The 23,353-nt window shown below is 42.3% G+C and overlaps 1 protein-coding gene across 1 annotated transcript; it reads left to right on the forward strand.

Moving 5' to 3' along the window:
* Nucleotides 1–433: 433 nt before the first annotated feature.
* Nucleotides 434–21,982, forward strand: ADPRHL1 (ADP-ribosylhydrolase like 1). Its single transcript, XM_017817321.1, has 7 exons — nt 434–902; nt 4,739–4,903; nt 10,659–10,784; nt 13,367–13,507; nt 16,561–16,688; nt 20,297–20,429; nt 21,544–21,982. The coding sequence occupies exons 1-7, from the start codon at nt 689–691 to the stop codon at nt 21,699–21,701; spliced, it is 1,065 nt and encodes a 354-aa protein (XP_017672810.1). The 5' UTR covers nt 434–688; the 3' UTR covers nt 21,702–21,982.
* The last annotated feature ends 1,371 nt before the right edge of the window (nt 21,983–23,353 follow it).

Here is a 23,353-nt window from a genome sequence, read left to right on the forward strand (position 1 = left end):
AAGGCATGAAATTGAAGTTGGTGTTTTGGTCAGTGTTTATCCAGGGGTGCAGTGAATTAGCAGAACATTGTTGTACTAGGTGGAACAGAACAAGAAAGCTGTTAACAATATCACCATAGAGCATAATTAGAAATGGGAGAAGTCATCTGCATTTGACTAGATTTCTTACTGCTTAATCCCTCATTCTAGTGTGTACAGAGTCTGAAAAACTGCTTTTATAAGAGGCTTTCCTTCTGACTGGTCCCTGAGAGACAGGTTGACTTCAGCATACCAGAAATGGGCGAAAAAATATTAATTTACAGGTTATTGAATAAATAAGCACCCCTGTGGAGGCATCTGTTTTTCTGGGTGTAGAGTTACTTATGCTGGGTAGGGCTAAGGATCTCCTGGCTTGCTTTACGCTGGGTTGCTGAATTGAGGCTTTTGCAGGTCTGCTCTTACAGTTTCATTGAACAAAACCCCTGCAAACTCCCTGGGTTATGAAATATTTCCTCTCTGTCGGGTCTCGGACAAGAGATGGCATCTGCTGAGCCAGAAAAGGAAGTCCTTGCCTTATAGAGAGCGCTGTCGGTGTGACACAATGGCTGATATAAAGTGTCGGGGGAGCTGAGTTGAAGGCAAAGGAACAAAGGAAGATCAAGATACAGTGACTGTCTTGGGCAAAAGGAAAGTAGGAAGTGTCTCAGGGATGGATAAGTTTAAAGCTGCACTCGTGCTGGCTGGGGTAGGGGATGCTCTCGGTTATCGCAATTTCTCCCGAGAAAACAATGCCTTAGGTGCAAAAATCCAGCAGGAGCTGAAGGAAATTGGAGGGCTTGAGAACCTGGTGCTCTCTTCCGACAAGTGGCCAGTAAGTGACAACACGCTCATGCACATGGCTACAGCTGAGGCTGTCATCACAGGTAGGTACGATGGGACTAGTGAATGCAGTCTGGAGAGGAACAGAACTGTCAAGGTGCTGTATTTCTTAAAATAAGCCTGATTGCTGGGGAAGTCATGAGAAAGCGTGTCAGAAATGCTGCTTATGTGAATGATAATTGCATTGGTTTGGCTCCTCCATGAGCACAATCCTATGACCATCACACAAACTGGTAAGTCTTGATTTCTGTAGTGGAGGTGCTCTCCCTTTATTTTCCCTAGGTATATACAGTTAGTTAAAGCTTAAAGACTAAATACCACATGTACAGCATAACAAAAATAATTGCTAAGTGTATTATCTGTATGCTGGAATACATCAGGGAATAATATAGCCACTAGAGATTCATCTGTAACCGATAAGAACTCTTCTAAGTGCATTTTTAACATATTTGTGTCCAGAACTCCAGACTGGATAGAGTTACCTTAATACTGCTTTCAGGCTAAAAGCACTAGCTAGCACTGTCTCCTTTCTGCTGCACCTCAGACAAAAGGTTGCACCAGCAAGGCCAGAAAAAGTACTATTTGTTTTATAAGGAGAGTTCCATGTCTTTAGTCCAAAAAGTATTCTAACATACTATGCTTATAATAAAGTCTGTCAGAATTGTGGAAGTTATTAAGCTATGCCTTCTAAAATCCCAACGGTTTGAGAGAGAACATTTGTTTTTTTCTTAAGGTATAGCCTTTTTAAGATATGATAGTATTTATATTGAATCATTACCTGTCAAACTAGAGCTTTCCGAGACTGTCAAGACTATAGAAAGTACACCAGAAAACGGTGACGTCTCAGCAGCATTTTGCCTCTTCAGAATTAATCAATTTTTTTAATCTCTGTAAAAATATTTATAATTTTTCTGAAAACTCATAAGACTGCATAACTCCTAGTAACAGAAGCTCACAATGCATTTAAGTATTCTTCACATCAATGAAGTTTCCCTGGTGCTCCTGTTTCACTGCTTTATCTGCCTGCTTCCAGTGTGCTCTAAATTTAGTACATAGAGATCAGCTGAAGAGTGTGTTGGGCCCTTCATACTTGGCTATCAGTTAACCAATGGTTTAAGGGATAGCTAATACACTAAAGATAAGAGCAAGATGTCAGCCTATCAAGAAAAAAGATGACTAGAATATTTCTGAATATAGGGTATGATTAAATACGTATCATATGTTTCTTGCTTATTGAACTCTCTAAAACCATAACTTCTGGGTAACCAAGCCAGTTAGACTAACAATAAAATAATAAATAACTTTTAATTAAATATAGCAGGAGGACTGTGGCTCTAAAATAAAAGTTTTAGCCATAATTTCCGTTGGCTGTGTTTATCCTACACTCTCATTTCTTTGGCCTGATCAAGCATTTTAAAAAGGTGCTTTCATGGTTTGGAGAGAAAACAGCAAGATGGAGTAGGGAATTCTAGTAAGAAATCTTCATTTCACAGTAACACTGGTGAACAGGAGAAAATGAGTCTTTCTCTCTGCTTCCCACAAGGGAAACAAGAACCACTCCTGCCTGCAGCAGTGTCTCCTCCTGGCAGGGGGGATGCAAAACGGCTCCAGGACTTGCTCATGGCCCAGCCTGTGTGCCAAATCAACCACGTCAACAGAGCAAAGCTAAAGAAGGTGAATGTGGGTCTGTGAGGCTGCAGCTGCCACCAGCCCTGGAAACCTGCATTCCTCATGCAGTGGGGAGTCAGCCCTCACTGCTGTGGAGACTGAGATTTTAAAGAATATATTGGGTGTCTGGAACATTACCAATTAAAAAAAAAAGGCAATAAAAATATCCCTGTCCCTCACTGCCCTGCTCCATGCACATCCTGTTTGCCTGGCTAGCTGCCTGCTGGCCACCACATCCCCTGGATGCATAGCTGCAGGCAATTGCAGGGTGCTTGCAGGCTGGGATGAAGGTGCCCAGGGCTTAGGCTCACCATGTTATCCCATCGCTGGGGCACTGCCCTCGGGAGAGCTCTCAGCCTGTGGCAGCAGCCAATCGTGAGGTGAATGCTTGTGTTAAGGCAAAGGCAGTTCTCACCTGGAGAGGAGATTTTGGCCATCACCTTGCTGGCTGCAAGAAAGACATTCCAGAAGTGTCATGGCCAGAAGCAGCTGGGACTGTGGATGCTGCTGCAGACTGAGCTGGTGATCCCCGAATCCACCATGTGCACAGATTGAAAGGCTGATCTGACAGTGAAGGATAAACAGAACATCCACTTCCAGCAGAAATCTGTCCCATAAGGGAGGAACAAGAACAGCATCATCAAATCCAGGGGAACTATCCCTGCAGCAAGGAAAATCTTTTCCTCTCTTAGACATGGGTTTATAAAAAATAAGGGTTCATTTCTAAAGAAAGGACCTGTCTGATTGACAGCTGAGACAGCAGCCTGGCTCCAGGTGTGGGAACCATGGTGGGCTTGAGCAGCCCAGAGGTGCTGGACTACAGGGACTATGGCTCTGGGGACAAGGTTTCTGTAGGAAACGCCAAGGCAGTAAATCCTGCTCCTAGCTCCCATCTGGATAAACTGCGACACATGACTCCTAAATATGGAAAGAGCTGGCAGCTTGAAAGTGTCTTGTTTCTTTAGGATTGTATGTGAGATAGCCAGTGTAATGGGTAGGGTACTACTTTATGTGAAAGGAGGGGAATCTTTGTTCTTCCCTTCATCTTCTTTATTTGCCTGCCTGCATAACTGGTACTTCAGAGTGTCTCTGGCTTCTGGGACTCCAAACTTTCTCTTAAATTAAACTGCTTCTGTGGATTTCAAGAATTCACCATCTCTGATAAAATGAAGATATTTTTAGAAGAACTTCCCCTGCTGTATTATTCAACCTGTGCATCAAACTAAGTATTAAACAGAGTTTCTCTAAGTACATAGAAAGTACACAAGTGGATAAATCCCTTTGGTCTCCTGTGTTCCCACTGACTACACAGCTATGATAGATGGCAGTGGAAGGTTTTCTTCAACAAGAGCCAAAGGCAGGACTCTTCAAGCCCAACAATACACAACAGCAGCCAAGAGAAGCAGCTATATGAAGAAACAGTATATGTTTTACAGTATATGTTCATCCCTAGGCAAAACTGTAGGACTTGGTAAAAATAATCTATGAACAGATATTGTTAGTGAACTTATTACAGAGAGAATTTATCTGCTGGAAATGCTATAGACTTTAGGGATTTACTACTCTTACTGATCTTTATAATATTTTTTATAAAAGCTCACTGTTCTTGATACTATACTGACATAAGATCTTGGCATCCCTGCATGAAAGACCTACAGATTTTAGACAAAATACATGTAAAATATAGATTAAAAAAAGAGGGTCACTAATTTGCCTTTGTGTTTAGTTATACATAGCTGTTAAAGTAATTCTGTAGTGTGGTAATTAAAAGAAAATAGGCTTTCATTTTTCGATTCACACCTGCAAAGGCAGGGGCCAAGCCAGGCACAGCTGTCTTCTCCCAGTCCCCCTGACAGCCATGCTCTCACCTGACAGATGGACACCTCTGTAATTACTTCACACCACAGAGCTTAAATATAGGCCTTGAGCAGCTACTGTTGATTAATAGAATGCCTTCTTTCCAGTTGAAGGAATTAAAAGTGGAAAGGTACTGAGGAAAAGATGAGAATTGAGAGTTAAGACCATTCTCCCTCCAGCCCACTTTCATGGTGTGTAAGAATGTGTTGACAGTGGCACCACAAATATGACTCGGTGTATTGGAAGTGAAAACAGAAATATTTCTTAAATGCATAATGAGCTTACTTGCGTGTTTTCCAAGCTCTTTTGCTCTTCTGCCATGACACAACAACCTTCTCTTCCCTCCCCTGAGCAGATTACTGGTGTTTAGAAGATCTGTACCGGGAGCTGGTAAAACGGTACGTGGATGCTATTGACAAGCTCTCGGGCAGGCGGCCAGACCCCGCCACCATCGAAGGCTGTAGGGAATTAAAACCAGACAACCACCTTCTCGCCTGGCATACACCGTTCAATGAAAAGGGTACGGTACTGCTTTCCTTTTATAGGTCCTGGCTGGAATAATGCATGCTCTCAGTGTTTGTGGCTATATGGAAATTGTTTCCTTTTCCCCCCTGACATCAAAGGCCACTACCCCTGAAACCTTTCCATGTTTGCCTGAGGATGGCAAGAGATCTGCCAAGAATTCCTTCTGTAGGGCACTGTGTCCTCTCTTAAACGAACCCCTCCCTCTTTAACATCTATTTAAAGAGACTTTGTCCTTGGCTCTGTGCCTCAGGGTCCAGATCATTGTCCTTGAGTTTAATGGTTATTTTAAGAAATATTTTCTGCCATTTTTCGTTTAAACATTTGTAGACTTGGATCTTTTCAGTGATACCAGATACGAAATGAAATGCCAAGCCTGTAAATTGCTCTAAGCACCAATGTGTTTACTGGAAGGAAAACAGAGACTTTTCTCCAGTTGGGTGCCCTGCTGACAACTATCACTGTTTTGCCAATAATCCCTAATATTCCTAGCTTGGTCTACCTACCCCTGACCCTCTCTTTCTCTCTCTTTATGATAATTTACTTTTACAATGAATGGGATTTCCACTTCAAGTTCAATAACAAGTGTGCAGCTGTATGCACAACACATACCCATCCAGTGCAATTAATCTTGAAAGCCTGTAGAGACACCACATCACCAGAGGAGACAGACCCAGGCAGCCATGAAACGATGGCAGCTCACAGGGATGTTGTGCTGTGTTGGTGTGACATTCTGCCACTGCAGTACGTACTGGCCTTGCTCAACAGAACCGCACATTGATGCAACACCGAGGCAAAGATCTGGTGGCACAATGCCATGGCTATTTCTGGGTCTCTGCAGTCAGTTTTCTTTGACACAAAAAGCATTTCTCACTCATCCCCCGCTCCTCACAACAGCTGCTGGAAGCGAAATGGGTATTCTGCCCACCCTCCTATCAGCTGGTCAGATTTGAGAAAGTGCCCCTTTGGGAGTTGTCACATGTTTTCTGATTGCCAGTGGATAAAATTTGGTCAAAATAATTGTGGGAGTGGCCATTGGCCCCAAGCAGCTCTCAGCATTGCTCAATAAGCAGTTGAACATGGCTGTTCCCTTGGCCCATTGCTGTACTGGAGCTACATCTCTTCTTTTAGCCTTCCTCCTCCCCAGCTGTCCATGATGAATTATCTGCTTTTGGGGGTACTCTGGACTAGAAGGATCTAAAATTAATTCTTACTTTGAGATCTGAGAGCTAAAGACAAACTTCTCCATCTGGTATGACAAATAAGCATCCTGAACATCTCAAGAAGTCTTTTTTTTCACCCTGAGAGCAAAAGAACCAGTGACTGAGTGAGAGATGTTAGGTCTACTATGGGACCTGACACTGCTATTATAATTAACTTATAATCAAATTTTCACAAAATTCTTCTTGAGGCAAAAACACGCCACAGGCATTGAATGTCTAACATTGAATGCCTAACAGTCAGATTATATTTTGGATAAGCTGGAACCAAAAGGCTGATTTGCTGTGGTCATTCTATCTTATCTTACTTCTAGCAATAATTTATGTGCCAGCCTTCATGGACCAGTGAAATCTTAGCTTGGGTGATTTTGCATTGCTTATAAGATGCTTCTCTGCTCAAATTCTTATGGATGTAGTCAGCAAACTGAGTTCATAAGTGAAACTACCCTGTGTGTCTCTTTGCCACCTCATGTCATGCTCATTGTCACACTGGTTGCAGAGATACCTGGGTTATGTTAGAGGCTGGTGAGATTCCTGTGACCACCAGAAGACCTGCCCAAGACTGCCTAATACCTTCCATTTTAAGAGTTTGTTTACAATTTACAACAAATGGCCAGTCAAATAGCTTGGCTCTACCTGTATCATGAATTTCAGGCTGAGACTGCAGCATCCAAGCAGGCCTTTGTTTGTAGTTGCTGGGCTTCTGAGAAGCACTTCAGAACAGTGCCCTTTTGCTGTTGGCACTGGCAGAGGAGCATGAGGGAAAAGTGTGAGTTAAATGCAGAAAGTTGAGGGGGAGAAAATGAAGAGAAAAAGCTGCAGATGCACAGGACATAAAGGTACCAGTTTCTAAGTTCTCATGCAGAATGGTCTGTAGTCACAAAAGACACACTCTCTTCAGGGCTTAGCAGCCATTACCCTAATCTTTGTTATTCTACAGATGTAGAGTGAAGAAAAGCACAGTGAGGTATTACATACTAAAAGAGAATAATATAGTGCATCAATGAAAATTAATTAATAAGAGGTGTCAACACAGCTTTTGTGGCCTCTATTGTTCAGCATGTCCACAAACTGTCTGGAAATGCAAGTGCATAGCAGGTCAACAAAGTCAAAGACAACATGATGCAGAGTTGTAAAAGATGCTCACAGTGATGCACAACTGTGTGGCACAGCAGCACAACCAAGTACAACGCAGATAAGTGAGAAGTCATACATGGGAGAGTGGGAAATCCTAATTTAGTATATAAAGATGCAGTTTTTATCCAGATACCACTCAGGGAAGGGATCATGGAGCTATAATAGTTCTACAAGAACATCATTTCAGTGCTGCATAAGAGCCAGAAAACAATTAGACGATTAGAAATGACCATGAAAGGAACAGACAACAAAACACAAAATATGTTTGCACCACTGTATAAATCCAAGTCCACTGTTTCTCGATTATTGTATATGATCTGATTCCTCCCTCCTGCCACAAGGATGAAAGACAATTAGAAAGGATATGAGGAAAGATGGTTGGATTGGTAAAAAACCTGCTTCCAAGGGCTGTGATGTCTGAGACATTACAATAGAGAGCTGTAAAGTCATAAATAACTGGAAACATGAATAGGAAAAGCAAAAAGTCACTATCTCCTCCAAGACAGCATCTAGGGACTTCAAGTGAAAGTAGGAGGCCATGAGCTCAAAGCAAGCAAAGGAAAGGACTTCTTCACACACCACCTAATTAGGCTGCATAACTATTTTCCAATGCCAGTTTGTAGAGATGCTACAGTTCACGTGAGTTCAAAAAAGAGCTGGGTAAGTTCAACCAAGGGAAATCCTTCAAGGGTTATTAAGCAGAAAGACAAATAGCCAGCTGCCTCCTGGATCAGGGACACAAATTGTCAGCAGCTTAGTACAAGGGGTCATAGTACTTTTCTTTTACTCTTTCTTAAGTATCCTCTTCATTGGCCATTGTCAGACATGATAAATTGGGTTGACCTTTGGTCTGATCATGGAGGACAGTCCTTATGTTCTTACATGTGTCTTTCCTGTTGCTTGGACTAGTCTTGGTGTCCCTTTACGTCTTTGATTCAAATGGCAGATACTGAGATATGGGAGATAACAGCTGCCAAGCACCTGAAGCCCTGTCTGGCTTTACTGTTACTCCATGTGACCGAATTTTTTGTTACTGAGTTTGCTTGTCTAATTCTGCAGAAGGTTTTAATGTAACTTCCTAGACTGGAGAAACACAATGAAGTTGCAAAGACAAGCTACTTCAGGCCAGGATGTAGTACATCCTCCACTTTGGATACACTGGGAGATGTTATTTCATTAGCAGCTTTGTGTAGCACAAGAACCCCCTTTCTTGGATAAACATCCTGGATTGTGTCATTTGTAGGATTCAGGTTTGCATAGTGAAGAAGACTCTCATCTGTTGCTCTATGGCAGCAGATGATTTAATGAAGAGTTTGGCCTTACAATAAGGAGAAAATATTTTCTCCCAGTTGATTGGTGCCCTGGAAGACTGGATTTCCTTCTGGACTCTTCCTTCAGTTCTGTGTCATCTGTGGGATAGGCAGACAGTTTTATCTGCTCCTGACTCCTTAATAGCCAGCTGTAGCATATATGAGGATCAGGAGCAACAAACACACCATTTGCAGGACAAGTATCCAGCCTTTTCACCAGGAGCAGTGGCCAAAGATGTTCTGGAGAGGGTCCCTTTCACTGTCAGAAAGGGTAGCAGGGGTAAGGAATCAGGCTCGGAGCCTGCAGAGAATAAAATGGTATTCTGAAAAGCCTTTCATGTCACATTTATGAGGTGTTTGGCCTTTTTTTGAAGAGCTACTGCACACAGAATTTGCACATTAGACTCTGAGGAAGAAGGGAAGAGCTTTCTTCAGCTAACCTAATTAGATCACCTAGCTAGGGTGCTCACTCAAGATAGCTGCTCTGAGGGGAGAAGAGCTCTTTTCTTAAGAGGGAAATTCAGATATTGTAGCTGGAAATGCCGATTGGTGGCTTATGTTAGTTTGGCTCAGGCTTCAGTTTGACTTGACTTTGTAAACTGCAATGCCTCAGATCTTCCTGCCCCTCCACGACCACATTTGGATCACACTCATGATCTTAGGGCACTGGAGCTGAAGACACTTGGGATAAGACTAAATGGCAAGCAGTGTTAGCAGTGTTCCAAGAGAGCCCATGGTGCTCTGTACCCACAGCAGGTACAGCCCAGGGGAGCAGCTGAGGGCTCTTCTCCAGATAAGAGACTGAAAGCCCTGACCCTGGCTCCTTGGCATCTGCTGCTTCAATTCACTCTGGCCTATGAGTTGCTCCTACTATGGCATTGTACACACCAATGGACACACAGCCATTCTCCGTGCTGCCTGTCTGGGAAGGACAGGGAGACTGTGCTCCTAATGCAAGTTCCACATAGGCTAAATTTAGGTGGCATAAATATGCCCCTTATCTTTCAGGGACCAAGTAGAGGAACGCTGGTTGCTCTCAGCTATTCCCAAGGTCACTGGGAAGTGTGATTGAGCAAAGACAGTGCTGAAAAATGCCAAGTACTTTGAAAAATTGAAGCCTAAGCATCTCAGAATGCGTGCCTGCAACGAGTTAATGCTTTTTTGGGCATTGGCTCACCAGCTGCAAAGAGGAGATAATCACCTCACTGGTGCCTTGTGAAGATAAGCTCATTAAAACTTCTGTGGGATCCTGATATTACTGTGATAAGTACTGTAGAGAAACTCATTAGTAAATTTAACTCTCCATTCAATTAAGCATTTAAAAGGTGAATACCTGGGATCATGCACTCAGTGCTGAGAATTAAAAGGAATTCTGAATTAGTTATTCAATAAATAAATTCTGTGCTGCACGAGGCAGACATTCCCAAGACCAAGCTCAGTAAGTGCAGGCTGTAGCATAACGAGTATGCACACAAGCACTAATTTCAGGTCACATAGGAAACTTCAGTTCTGACACTGTATAACTTTGTACGATTTGGCTCTGTAGTCTTTAGTTTCTTTTTGGACACATTATTTTTGTACGTAGCAGAAACTGGTGAGGCTCTCTAGGATGAAATATGCATTAAAATTATAAGATGAACTGTGATGCACCTATAAAGTGTTTTAATTATGTGCTTACAGCTACGAAAATAAGGGTGTAGGAAAAATGTATCTGTTTCTCAAACTTCTGTTTCTAGTGCTGGCATCTGGAGCAAGCAAAACAGCAGTGTCAGCCAAGAATGAGTAGAGATGAGAGTTTGAATCAAACAAGTGCTGTGAGCAAGGAAGTGCAATGCTGTCTGAACACACTATTCTCTTTGTAGCACTTGAAAATATTGGAAAACCTGAATGACTGTATAGGAGCAAAATTCCTCGCAAGAAACTTTCAGAACTTGTAACTTGTTTTGCATGGTAATTTCCCATTCCCTAAGGAGTTCCTTTCAGATATATGAGTTGAATTAATAAAGTATGCTTGTTTCACATTTTATCAACATATCCGTGTAACATCCGCCTCCTTTAAATGCTTGGCATTATTTTTTTACTTTAGGTTCTGGATTTGGAGCATCCACAAAAGCCATGTGTTTAGGAATGCGATACTGGAAGCCAGAAAGACTGGAGTCACTTATTGAAGTGAGCATTGAATGTGGGCGAATGACTCATAACCATCCCACAGGTAAATCTACTGACCTGTCAGCACACTGACATCCCTGAGGCAGCCTTTCAATTCTGTAGGGACTAACGTAGCTCCTGTGAATTCACCTGGTTAAACTGCTTCTGCTTTGTAAACTGCAATGCCTCAGTTTGAATTTTGCTTGGAGAATGTAAGACATGTACATATTACTTATATAGGCTTATATATTTCCTTGTATATTATGCAGATGGCATTCTCGGGCATTGTTGTTTTCTCTCCTAAAATTCCAATAACTAAACACAACCTGCCTTGTCCAAAACATACTCATGTTACTTGCCCTGATCAAATTTTAGATTCATGTATATCTAGATGGCTCACTATTATCATGCAAGTTTATGGTTCAGGGGATAATAACATTTTTCTCTTGGCAGGTTTTGTCATATCCAGTTGCTGTAGGTAAATGTAATAAGCCAAAAAATCTAACTCTGCATATTTTAGGATACAATTTGAAACATTTTCTCAACAAAACATAAATAAGTAGATTTAATGTTGTTTCGAATATTCAGGTCTGTCATTTTGATAATTTTATGCTACGTAAGCATGTATTCATTTTGTCTGCTTAAGAGAGCAATAAATAAAACCATAATAAATAGTGACATGTTCAACATGCTCAGTGCTATGAAGCAGTCAGAAAAGCCATCAGGATGACATAAAATTAAAGGAAAAGAATTCAAAACAAATCAGAAAATATCATTTAGCTGGTGTGTAAAGTCCATGGTGTATTAACAGCGGTAAGGCTGCTTGCAATCTGGGTTTCTCACCTCAGAAAGGGCTTATAAGACCCAAAAAAAGGCAGCACAGAGGATTCCAGTGATCAGGCACCTTCCATAGAATGAGAAATTATATCCAGAAGGACTCTTCAGCTGGGAAAAGTGGGGAGGCAGGGAGGAGAGCAGTGGAAGGGCCACCATATACCTCACTACCGCCCTGAAAGGTGCCAATGAAATGTCAATTGTGATCATCATAACTCGAAGACTGAGAAAACCCAACTGATGTGTCAGTCAGGACTGAAACAAGCAAACAAAGGAAATACTTCCCCATATTGTGCATAGTCAAGCCTCAGACGTCACTGCTACAGGCAGCTGCAAAGTCCACAGATATGCCTGGGTTCAAAGGGGATCAGGCCAAGTGGAAGAGAAGGGCTGCCACTGTCAAAAGCAATCAAGCTGTATAATTAAAATTGTCCCTAAGCTAGCCTAGGAGCTCTGAGGAATGGAGAAGCCAAACTAATTAGGCTCACTCTGTACTGCCATTACTTGCAGAGCCCAAAACCTTGGCCAGGGCTTGCTTTCTTCCCCAGTGAGGGACAGCAGGGCTGCCATGAGTAGAGGGAGCAGGGCAGCAGCAGCAGGGGGACAGGCAGCCTGGGGAGTGGGCAGGAGGAGACTGCCAGCCCCCTGAAAATCCTCAGGGCACATCCCAGCCTCTGCTACCCTCTGCACTGACTTGTCCCACTGCCCCCTGTTAGTCCCTTGATTGACCCTCTAAACCCTCTCTGGCCACCCACATTCTGGTGAATGTGTCACTCAAGGATCTTTGTGGCATCTGAGCTAGATGATATCTTTCTGAGACCTTTTGAGCTGGCCCTACCTAGGCTTTTATTCTTTATGAAAGCATCTATTGGATTCCAGTTAGATGTGTCTTGGGCCTGACCTAGTATTGCAGATCTCGTGGCAGAGAGAATTGGTAATCATCTCATCTGGACTTGTAACCTCCTAAAAGAATGTGGTTTTACCTTCAGCGAAACACACAAAGTTCATGCTCACCTCTGTGCATGAGTGAATGCTTTTGGACTCATACCTGGAGAAGCACACACATCAATACTTTGCTCACCTGGGATTTATTTAAGTGACTGAGCTGTTTTCTTAAACTTCTTTGGCACACTGCACTGAGTTGGTTTTGTTGCCTTTGAGGAATGCCAAGACTACAAGCAAATATGAGAAATGAGCCCCTCTGTTTCTGATGTCATGGAAGTGTTGCATGCCCATCAACAGTTACAATTGTTGTAATATTTACAATATTATGATATTTGTAACCAAAGTAGAAGACCTAACTAAGGAGGCAGACAGCATGTCTTTTTGGACATTTGCTTGTCTTCTCTAAGGGGACAGGGGCTTGTCCCCTTAGAGTAAAATGAGCCAGAAATAGTGTTAGATCTAATAACCACTGCTCTTAGGCTGGATGTTTCTGTAAGCAAGATGATATAGCTTGTAATTGTATCACTTTGTGCAAGGCGATTATTTCATGTGACTTCAATTAGATTTTCAGCATCACGTTGGTGGGCAATGTTTATTTTTGACCCCTACCTCAATTTCTGTCACGTTACACCACAAAGAACACAAGCTCCCTTCTATATAAAATAAGTCACAAACCAGCAGACACCACACATTAGCCAATAATCTCAACATGCCACGGGTCAGCCTGCAAACAGGTGGAGATCTTTTATGTACGTTCATCAGTCTACCCAACAGCCAGCATTCCACTGATGATTTTATGAGGAACAAGGTAAGGATGCGACCAACACAGACTGCACACTAGTAATCCTCGTTATTTGTAAATTCCAGGTTTTCTAGGGTCCCTATGCACAGCTCTCTTTGTGGCATATGCAATACAAGGGAAACCGCTTGTGCAGTGGGGAAGAGAGATGATGAAGGTTGTGCCGATGGCTGAAGAATACTGCAAGAAGACCATTCGTCACATGGCAGGTAAGGAGTCGGAACCAAAAAAATTATTCTCTCAAAACTGTGTTTTGCTAGGAAGGCACTGAAGAAACATCACTCCCTAGTCTTTCCATCTTGCTGCTTTCCCCTTCTCCTCTTTCCCCAGGTTGTCCTCCTGCTTTCTCTGCTCAGAGAAGTAAGCTCTTCACAGGTGGTGCCACCTTCTTCTGCTTGGTATATTGGTGGCAAAAATACAAAGAGAAATAGCAATGGCGATGCCCTACTGCACAGTTTTATTTTCAGGAAGTCTTCTGAAATTGCTGGGCAGGGGGGAGGAAGGCAATTACATTCAGCAGGTAATTAGGCAAACTGACTGCTGACATATGAATTATTCAGATCCCTTCCATCAAATAGTACAGTCCAATATTTTCCATAAGAAAAACCAGACTCTTCTCATCCTGCCAGGAAAATTTCACCTACAGAAAATTTCACCTGCCTTCTGACCAAGAGTTAACTTTTGACCACAAATTCAGATTTGACTTTTTTCTTTTCTGACAAATATTTAAGATACAGCCTGTTGTATCCTTGTTTTAAAACAACTGAATGTCACATAACTACTGAATTTGATATTACTACTTTATTTTTGCTACTAATGTATGTGGTCTCTGGGACAAAGGTATTTTAGTCCACTCTTGCCCTAGAGTGATGTGTTTGTAATGGTGAGACCTGCCATGGACAGACAAGTATCATTACATTAAAACATTGAAGAAAGATATTAAGGGACAGCTGTTGAGAAAGATTGAATTCAGTGAAAATCTTTACTCAATATCACTCAGAAAGTAAAATTTACTCATGAAGGAAAGCTGTTGCTTTAAAGTCTGAAAGGAGCACCAGGAAGCCTTCCTGAAACACCCTGCATTTTCATCTGTGCCTCATTGCACACCAGGATTTTTTTAGCAGAGACCTATGAGGAGCAGGTGCAGGATTAATGTGAGTGAGTATCTCTCTGAGTGGCTTTGCAGCAGGCCCCTGTCACTCCACCCGAGCAGGACCCCTTGGCGTGGAGGTATGTGTGTTGGACTCTTGAGGCTAGTGCCTGTATTGTTGAGCTTTGTCCTATTTTGGTATCGGGAAAAGTGTCCTGCATTAAAGTTAAGCTCCTTGGCTGGTGAGATGTGCTGCAAAGAAATCCTGCCAAACACAGTCCTCCAGTTTTAGAAAACGCTATTTTAGCTATATTACCCCCAAGGATAACAAACACTGTGTTTGTTATCCATGTCACAGAGCGTTCGACTCAACACCCCTCTCTGATATCCAGTTGCGATTACTTGCCAGATAGTTCCATGGACCTGAGTGTGACTGTCATGTTGTCTGGGCTCAAGGAATGGTGCAGAGCCTTGCTAGGGTTAATGGCATGGGATTTCTGAGCGTGCTACAGGTCCACACAACTAAAATCTCCTGCAACTGCTCAATACCTCTGTTTCTGAGCCTGTGGGATAATCACACTTCCTTGCTTGTTAAACGTAGAAAACATTCACTTTTGAGGTATTTATGCTTATGGGGGAAATGGGGGGAGGGAAGAAAAAGGGAAAGAAACCTGCCAGGTCACCCACATATCTAAAACCAACTGTAACCAGCTACTGGAGTGGGTGTTGATAGTTTACTTCAGCTAACAACATTTGCTTTGGTTTTATCCAGATGCTGTAGATGCATCTAGATGATCTCGATGCTCTCCCTGGCCTGATGGCTCTGAGTGCACTTTTGCTCCATTTTTCTAAACACTTCCCCTTTCTTAGGTCTGGTGAATGGCTTCCTTGTGATCAGGCCAAACTGAGTCATGGACTAGAAAAAGGGCAGCTGGGCATTCCCGGGAGTATCAAGCACGTGGCTGAAGGGTCATTACTGTCTGGGGCTGGGGCACTGGCAACTTTGTGAAAGTATCAGGTCTACAAAGGTGCTTGGACTTTTTTTTACAAAAACCCCCTACTTTAAATGTTATAATTGCCAAAGAGGGTCACCTGTATGGCATTTTAGGAAAAGAAGCAAAATCAGATTACATCCTTCAGAGGAATGGTTTGGTTGTGTGTGTACTCCTCAGCCACATGCAGCACACCACTGAGTGGCCAAGAAGGAGAGAGGGAAAAAGCAGGAATGCTTGATTTTATTTTACATCAGTAGTCCCACACTGAATCGCTAGTTTGCCTTGGCATACTTAGCCATCTGGTACATCTCATGTTTTCTAACTCCTTACTCCCATCACCTTGCCAAGCAGGGTTTCCTACAAGCCTCAATTTTGCAGGCAGGTACATGTTATGTGCTTAACAGTTCAGTGTGACTGACTGACTTAGGAGCCTTTTTAAGCCTTTATAAAAAGGGTGAACCAGCGCACTGGCTTGCAAATAAACTAAATTAAACAAGATTATTTATACACAGAATGTTAAGCATGATTAGAGATCACTTCCTAGAGTGAAAGAAAAGAAGGAGAAAGATATATCGTTATTAAAAAAGGCCTATTTCTACAGGCACAGATAGCAAATGTGTGTGTTATTTATTAGTTTACTACTTTTGATATGCATTATAATATATGCAAATGGAAAACTTGGCCTTTCCTATCTGCCTTTTCCTGAAAGATCACACAAGAAATACTGTGCAAATAGAACAGGAATACTGGAGAATTTATGTGATTAAAAACTGATAACTGAGGTAAGTGGCAATTTGTATTTAGGACATGGAAGCATTTTTAGATATTCTTTAATCATAATAAAGGAATAAAAACCTTGGCATAGAGTTGATTTTTTTCTCTCTTATCTTTTCCTTGGAGTGCTCTTCAGTTAATTCTCTTAAAATCTCATCTTGATATATCTTAATGTAATTTTAATATACCATTAAAATAACACAAAATTCTGAAAGTATTTTCTTAATTCACATCCTCTGTTTCCAATTAGATGTCCCACTCCATATTAAAATGCATACTTAGTATATATGCAGAATGTTACTGTAAAACACCTGGGTTTTCATGTCAGTCAATACTTTATTAATGTAGAACTGAAAATGTTGTAGAGATGAAATACTGCATCATTAATTTCTTTTGCCTACAGAATATCAGGAGCACTGGTTTTACTTCGAAGCCAAGTGGCAGTTTTATTTGGAGGAGAGAGAAATCAATGAGGAAAATAAGAATCAACCTGTCTTTCCAGACAACTATGACGCAGAGGAGAGAGAAAAGGTAATTGCAACTTCCAAAAGCTCTTGGGAAGGCTCTGAACTGAGACAGGTGTTTTCAAAGAGACACACCGCTATTTTTCAACTGATTCCAGTGCCAGAGTAGTCAAAAAGCTTTTATTTTTTTTTCTGAAATTTCAAGAAAGAAAAAACAACTTCCATCTTAATGTAATAAATAAATAAATAATTTTTTTAAAGCAATTGCCACCAGTCCTGAGATCACTGCAAACAGAGAAAACAGAGAGGCAAACTCAATGATCTGGTGCCCAGAGCATGTACAAAACATAAACTATGGCTATCTGAGGGTGGAAAAAGCAAATGTTTTGCCTAGGGCTCTCATTAAAGCCTAATGGAACTGTGGCCAAAGTCCCGCAGAAATCCCTCCAGGTATGAGAGGCTGGATTTGGTCATGTCTAGTGGAGAGTGTCCCTACCCATGGCAGGGGGATTGGAACTCAATGGTCTTTAAGGTCCCTTCCAATCCCAACCATTCTGTGATTTTGTGGTCCTTTGAGCAGAAGACAGATGTCCTAAGTGATTCTCTGCCAACACGGGCTGTGCCCAAGCAAGTTTTAAGTATTTTGAGAGATGGTGTTTCCCCATATCCCATGAGACACTATTTTATAGTGTACATGATCTTTCCTTTGACTCATGACTTCTGGTTATACCTTCTTAACTCGAGAGAAATAATGTGTCTTCTTCCCTGGTGTTTACAGCTATCTGATACGTGCTGGCACCTCCCAAAACTCTCCACTTAGCAGCTAAGCAATAAGTATATGGTTCTTGTCACCTTTTCCCATAAATCAATCCTTTTTTTTCCAGACTATTAAAGCATAGTTCTATTCTAAGTCACATTTTGTATTTTTAGATGATTATGCAGTGAAATGTGCCACTGGAAGTCAGATTGTGGGTAATAAGAAATTGCTCACTCTAAACATAAAGAATAGAATCTCTTCCAGGTTTATTTTACTAATTCAGTGCCATGAATTTGCTACTAGTTTTTTATTCTTTCCAGTACTACTGGAGTCTTAGCAGAGCTTTAGGAGAGATTAAACCAAGTGTTATTTCCCCATTGTCATTTCAAGAGAGAACTGCATGAACTCCTAATGCAGAAGCAAAATTTACCTTCATTTCCCTAGGCCAACTATCTTGGCCTATTGAGCTATTTATTTTGATGAACAAACAAGAAAGGACAAATGTTGCTTGACCCTCAGACTCCACCACCAGCTGGAGATCACAGCCTGGCAGAAGTCGAGACACTTTGTTTGCGTGTTAATAGCTATGGAAGGAATAAATGAGGAGAAGGTAACCCTTCTGCCTGGCCTCTTCCCAGGAGCGTTCTCCTTTGCATTCCCTCCAGACAAACTGTCCCCTTGAGTCTGGGAGTATAGCCTCTTGCCTTTACACATTTAATTAATAAAGCACCAATATCTGGCACCACTCTTGCCAACAGGTCACCATATGCATGTTCCTGCTTGGCCAGATGCACCTTTCTGCAGGCACAGTGTCAGATGTATGCAAAAGTGAAGCCCTCGAATGTATCTTGGATTGATCTGAGCATGTTGCAAAGGCAATTTCCCTCCCTAAAAGAAATCACACCTCAAAATGCTTAGCAGAAAAGACCATATTCTGTAAAAGCTGGTATACAGCTTAAATTTGGAGATAACAAGAGAAATGAGGATGAAAGACAAATTACCCCTTCTTGAATGTATAAATACAAGATAGGCCAGTGTAAAATAAATCATTTTTCAGCGGTGTGCATTTGGAAGATGTTAGATACACACTGAATAGGCAGACATTGCTCTACACTTGGGATAAGCATTGCTTCTGCAAAAAAACCCACTCTCCTGGCTTGCTTCCTGTCCTGAACTCAATGTGAGACAAAATGAGGGAGGAACCAAACCAAAGTCATCCAGGTTAATTAGACTCTGAGGACTGCTGTTCTCTTAAGGTGGAGCTGCTTAAACCAACACTGAGAGGACCTAGAAAGGGGGAAAAAAAGGAACAAAAGGGGAGTGCTATCCAGCAGCAGGTCAGGTCCTGAAGAGTGAGAAAGTCAGAGGCAGCTGTAATTACTGGCAGCAGGGGTTGACAGCAAGGAGAGGATGTGTGAATTACCTCCAGGGCTTGGCAGCAGCTCAGTGCCATCAGCATGAGAGAGTACATGTTGACACCCCATCCAAGTACGAAATCCTTGCTGGCCCACTTGAGGGAAGCTGGGCTGGTGCCACAGCACAGCACAGGGATGCACAAAGGTGCTGCAGTTGAAAGGAGAATGAAAAAGTTCGAGAAGTGCTGCCTTGGTGCAGTTAAGTCCCCCCAGGTTCAGTACTGAGGACAGTTATCCCTAATGTAGAGTCATTTCAGCAAGACAACATCAGATGTGTGCAGAGCATCAGCGACCTGCAGGACTAAATGGAGCGACACTTGAGCCACCTGGCTGGGCACCCAGAATAGCACCTCCACTCTGAGCACCCTTGCTTTTGGCAGTATTGCACATGTGTCAGTGCTGCTCCACCAGCATCCAAACTGCATCAATAAGGCTGGAAATTTGCAAGTGGCAGAGAACAGCATAAAGGCATAAATACTCTCTAAATTGTAAAAGAAAAGGAAAGCAGCAGAGTGAAGCTCTAGTCCCACTCTGCTGTGTTGTGCAGATAAACCACAACCAAGTATGAAATGGCTGAGGTGAAAGTGAATAGAGAGAAATGCAAACCCTTCACACCTGTTGCAGAAGCCCAGAGCCAGCCAAGCAGCAACAACTCCACTTGCCATAAAGTAACTTAAACTTCTGGAAAAAAGACTGCCCATTTCTTAATAGGAAGGTATTTTTTAATCATAAATTTGTTGGTTTTGAGTTAATTTGGGGATTTGGGGCAGGAAAAATTGAGTTCTGGGGTATCTCCTCTAGAGAAAATCCAATTTTCCTTTGCAAACCTAACTGTGGGTTTGGAGTTCTTTTTTATTCTTTCTTCTCCTGAAGAAGAAATGTTTCTTACATTTTCAAATTATTTTCCCTTTTATTCAACAAATGCTTGTAGAAGAGGAGAGAAAATGTTAGGCAAGAAAAAGACAGAGAAGGGGGCTTGAATTAACATAGTCTGAAATTAAATGCCTAAAAAAATTACTGAATCAGAACTTTTTCACCTCCCATGAAAACTTAGCTAATGAAAACATTTGCAAACGTGCAGCAAGGGAAGTTGAGAATATTTCTCAGAAGCAGGAAGAGGACTGACAAAGTAAGTCCTTACCAACTTTAATTTTTTTAATTATAAGGAATTTCCAAGATGTGAACCTGAAATCTCTCTTGCTCTGCTTTTCGGCATTCTTGGCTTGCTTAAATCGAACCACCTTCTCTGCCCACCAAGAACTCTGTGCATTAAGCTGAAGTGCAGGCTTATACCTGCACCTCAGGCATCACCAAGGCTGCGGCTGCCGCTGTACCAGCTGCTCCCATGCCACAAGCAGTGGTGCCTGCAGCACAGCTGCCTATGCCCTTTCTCTGCCCCATGGGCTATTCCCTCTTAGCAAAGGAGACACCATCCTGGTGTGGCCAAGTGCCCCATGCCCCCATTTCTCATGCCCTACCCTGACAGTGCTGTCTCTCCCACAGACGTACAGGCGGTGGAGCTCTGAAGGCCGGGGGGGAAGGCGAGGCCATGACGCCCCCATGATTGCATACGACGCCCTGCTGGGCTGCGGCGGGGACTGGACAGAGCTCTGCAACCGCTCCATGTTCCACGGAGGTGAGGGTCCCCTGTGCCTCCCACTCTCTGCTCCCTCACCAGGAGTGGGATAAAGCGCTCCTGGCTGTCAGGTGCCTCTGTTGGCCAGTCTACCTTGTTGTCTGTTACATCCTCACCTCTGGTTTTATCCTCTAAACCCTATTCTTGTGGTGGCAGTTGCCACACAAGCTGTTTATGGCACTTTTCAAATGTTGCTCCATCTACATCTCATGAGGAGTAAATCCAGTATGGCTTACTAAAGGACTGACATCTTCTCCTGCCAAAACACAAGCACCTTTGGCAAAGCAACCTTTCAGCTGCATCTAGTAAAACCAAGAAAGGGAGAAAAATAACACAGCAGCCAAACAAATGCCAGGCAGGTGAAATCCAGCACTTAGAGACACACAGTTCAGTATTTTTACAGCTTTACGAGAGAGAACTTTCTCATGCACGAGATAGCTTTCTCACTGGCAGATGCATCTCGCTGGGCTTTCAGGAGGGCCAGCATAGCTGGTGGGGTAGGACCCCAGCTCCAAAACACCCATTCCCTCCCTGCCTGGTGTGGACCCTTTGCAGGGGCTCTGGGTTGCTCACCTGCCCCAATGGAGTGGTGGGAGCTCAGAGTCCCTCACTGGGAGCATGGCAGGCGCAAACCTGTGGGCACCACATGCACAGAGCATCAGTGCTACTCACCAAGGCTGGATCTTTTAAAGCATGTGCAGTGACATGCTGTGTTGTGAGGAGGGAAAGGACATTCTCCAGTCCAGGATCTTTGTTGTATAGCAGAGACTCTGCAACTACTATTCCCTCCTTTTTTCCTACCAATGGCTAGCTGCTTGTGAGAGCTGCTGTGTTGGGGTAGATCTTCTGGAAAACAAGAGAGCTCCCAGCCCAGCAGTGCACACCACAGTGGTGTCTCCATGAGCTTGCCTTGGCATCACTCTCTTCCCTAGGCATCCTCACCTGTACTGCCAGAGGTAGGACATGGGGTGCTGCCAGCTTTTTGGACTGACCCAACACGTCCCCACCACACTCCATCAGCATGTAGCGTTTCCTTCCCTGTGCACTGCAGTATTTTGGTTGTATATGTGAAGGTGACACCAAGAGACCATTGCAATTGTGCTTAAACCTGCAGGAGAAAGCGCGGCTACTGGGTCCATCGCTGGCTGCCTGTATGGCCTGGTTTATGGCCTGAGCAAGGTTCCCAAAGGCTTGTACCAGGACATGGAACAAAGGGAGAGGCTGGAGTACTTGGGCGAGAATCTTTACCGACTATCCATGGAGGAAAAGTAAAGCGGCTTCTGCCATTTTCTCTTTCTATAAAGACTATATCAAACCCTGTAGGTAACTGACTGACATTCATAGTGAAGGAATTAGCCAAGAGTTAGTCTGAAGGGCTCTGTGTACATCACGTGAAAATGAAGATATCTGAATTATTAGACTGATTAGAATTATTAGACTGATTAGATGTGTATGATATTTGTGGGTTTTTTACAGATGTAGGGATTTCTGAATATAAGGAGTGCTGCTTAACCCTCAAATGGCAAAAAGTAAATAAAACATCTTTTGACTGATTTCAGTCTAACTTGCTATAATACCACTTCCTAAAGAGCTGAGACCAGTAATTACACATACAGAATTAATTTTCAGAACTAATGCTTTCCTGCAAAACTAATGGTATTATACACTTATGGGGATATTCTCTGTATATTTGACAATCCTTTCACCACTGTGTCCCTCCTTGTTCTCAAATCTAATGTGTCTGTGACACTTGTAAACCTAATGTCTCATAGATTAGCTTTTAATGAATCACTGATCCCCGTATCAGCACTGTGGTGGAAGGTATTGTTACATTAGAAGCTTCCAGAAAAGGAAAAGCCAACACTAAAAATACCTCCAAGGAACAGCAAAGCATCAGTGTGTTTAAAATTTCTGATCAATGTGTCTAAAATTGCTGAGTTACACTTTTATTCTTCTTCAAAACATAAGTTTTTCTAAAATATAACTGGATGAAATATTTGTAAATAAATTAATCTTGCACTATTTTCTAAGTATCAGTCTTTATTTTTAGATTGAACAGATTATATGTTGCTGTATCAGTATCAGAATTTTTGGCTGAGGTCTTCAAGCAGTTGTAATAGGTCAACAGTCAGGCTGTGATACATTTCACAAGTCTGAGAACCACAAAAACCCCAGGAAGAAAAGTTACAACTGCTTTACCTTTTTCTTCTTTCCTTCTTCCTTTTTTTTTTCCTTTTCCCTTTATTACCTTTTCTCCTTTTTCTCCTTTCCTTGCCTTTCCTCATCTCCCCTCCCTTCCCCAACTTTTTTTTCAACTTTTCTTTTTCCTTTTCTTTTTTCTTCTTTTTTCTTTCTCCTTTTTTCTTTTTTTCTTTTTTTTTTCTTTTATCATTTTTCCTTTTTCATAGTTTTTTCTTTCACTTTCCCTTTTTCTTTTTTTCTTTTCTTTTTCCTCTTCTGCCTTTTTTTTCCCCTTTTTCTTCTTTTATTTTTTCTTTTTCTTTTATTTTTCACTTCTTAAGAAAACCAACAAACTATGATTGGGTTAAAATTTGCATACCACAGAAAAAGTAAACAGTAGACCTTGATGAAGGAGATTCTGATGCCCCCATAGCAGCACGGGAATAAATCTGGAATCCTCAGTGAAATGACACAGAAGAAGTGAGCTCAGAATTTGTTCCTGGTGTTTAACCTCATGTTTTACCTCAGAAGTTCAGAAACTGAGGTCTGCGTGGCACTTTCTGATGTCCACCATGTGTGATTGCCTACGTGGTGTTGGTTTCTCCTACCTTTCTCCAGCTGCTGAACTGCGTTTTAAAAAGATAGCTAAAAATACACAAGCACTTTCCTACGCCTTTTTCCATGTAAGCCATTGCGGAATCATCACTGGGATGTGGCAGAAACAGGAGCAGGTGATCCCTGTG

The sequence above is a fragment of the Lepidothrix coronata genome, unplaced genomic scaffold, assembly GCF_001604755.1.
Source record: "Lepidothrix coronata isolate B3197 unplaced genomic scaffold, Lepidothrix_coronata-1.0 Scaffold60, whole genome shotgun sequence".
NCBI classification, from domain to species: domain Eukaryota; kingdom Metazoa; phylum Chordata; class Aves; order Passeriformes; family Pipridae; genus Lepidothrix; species Lepidothrix coronata.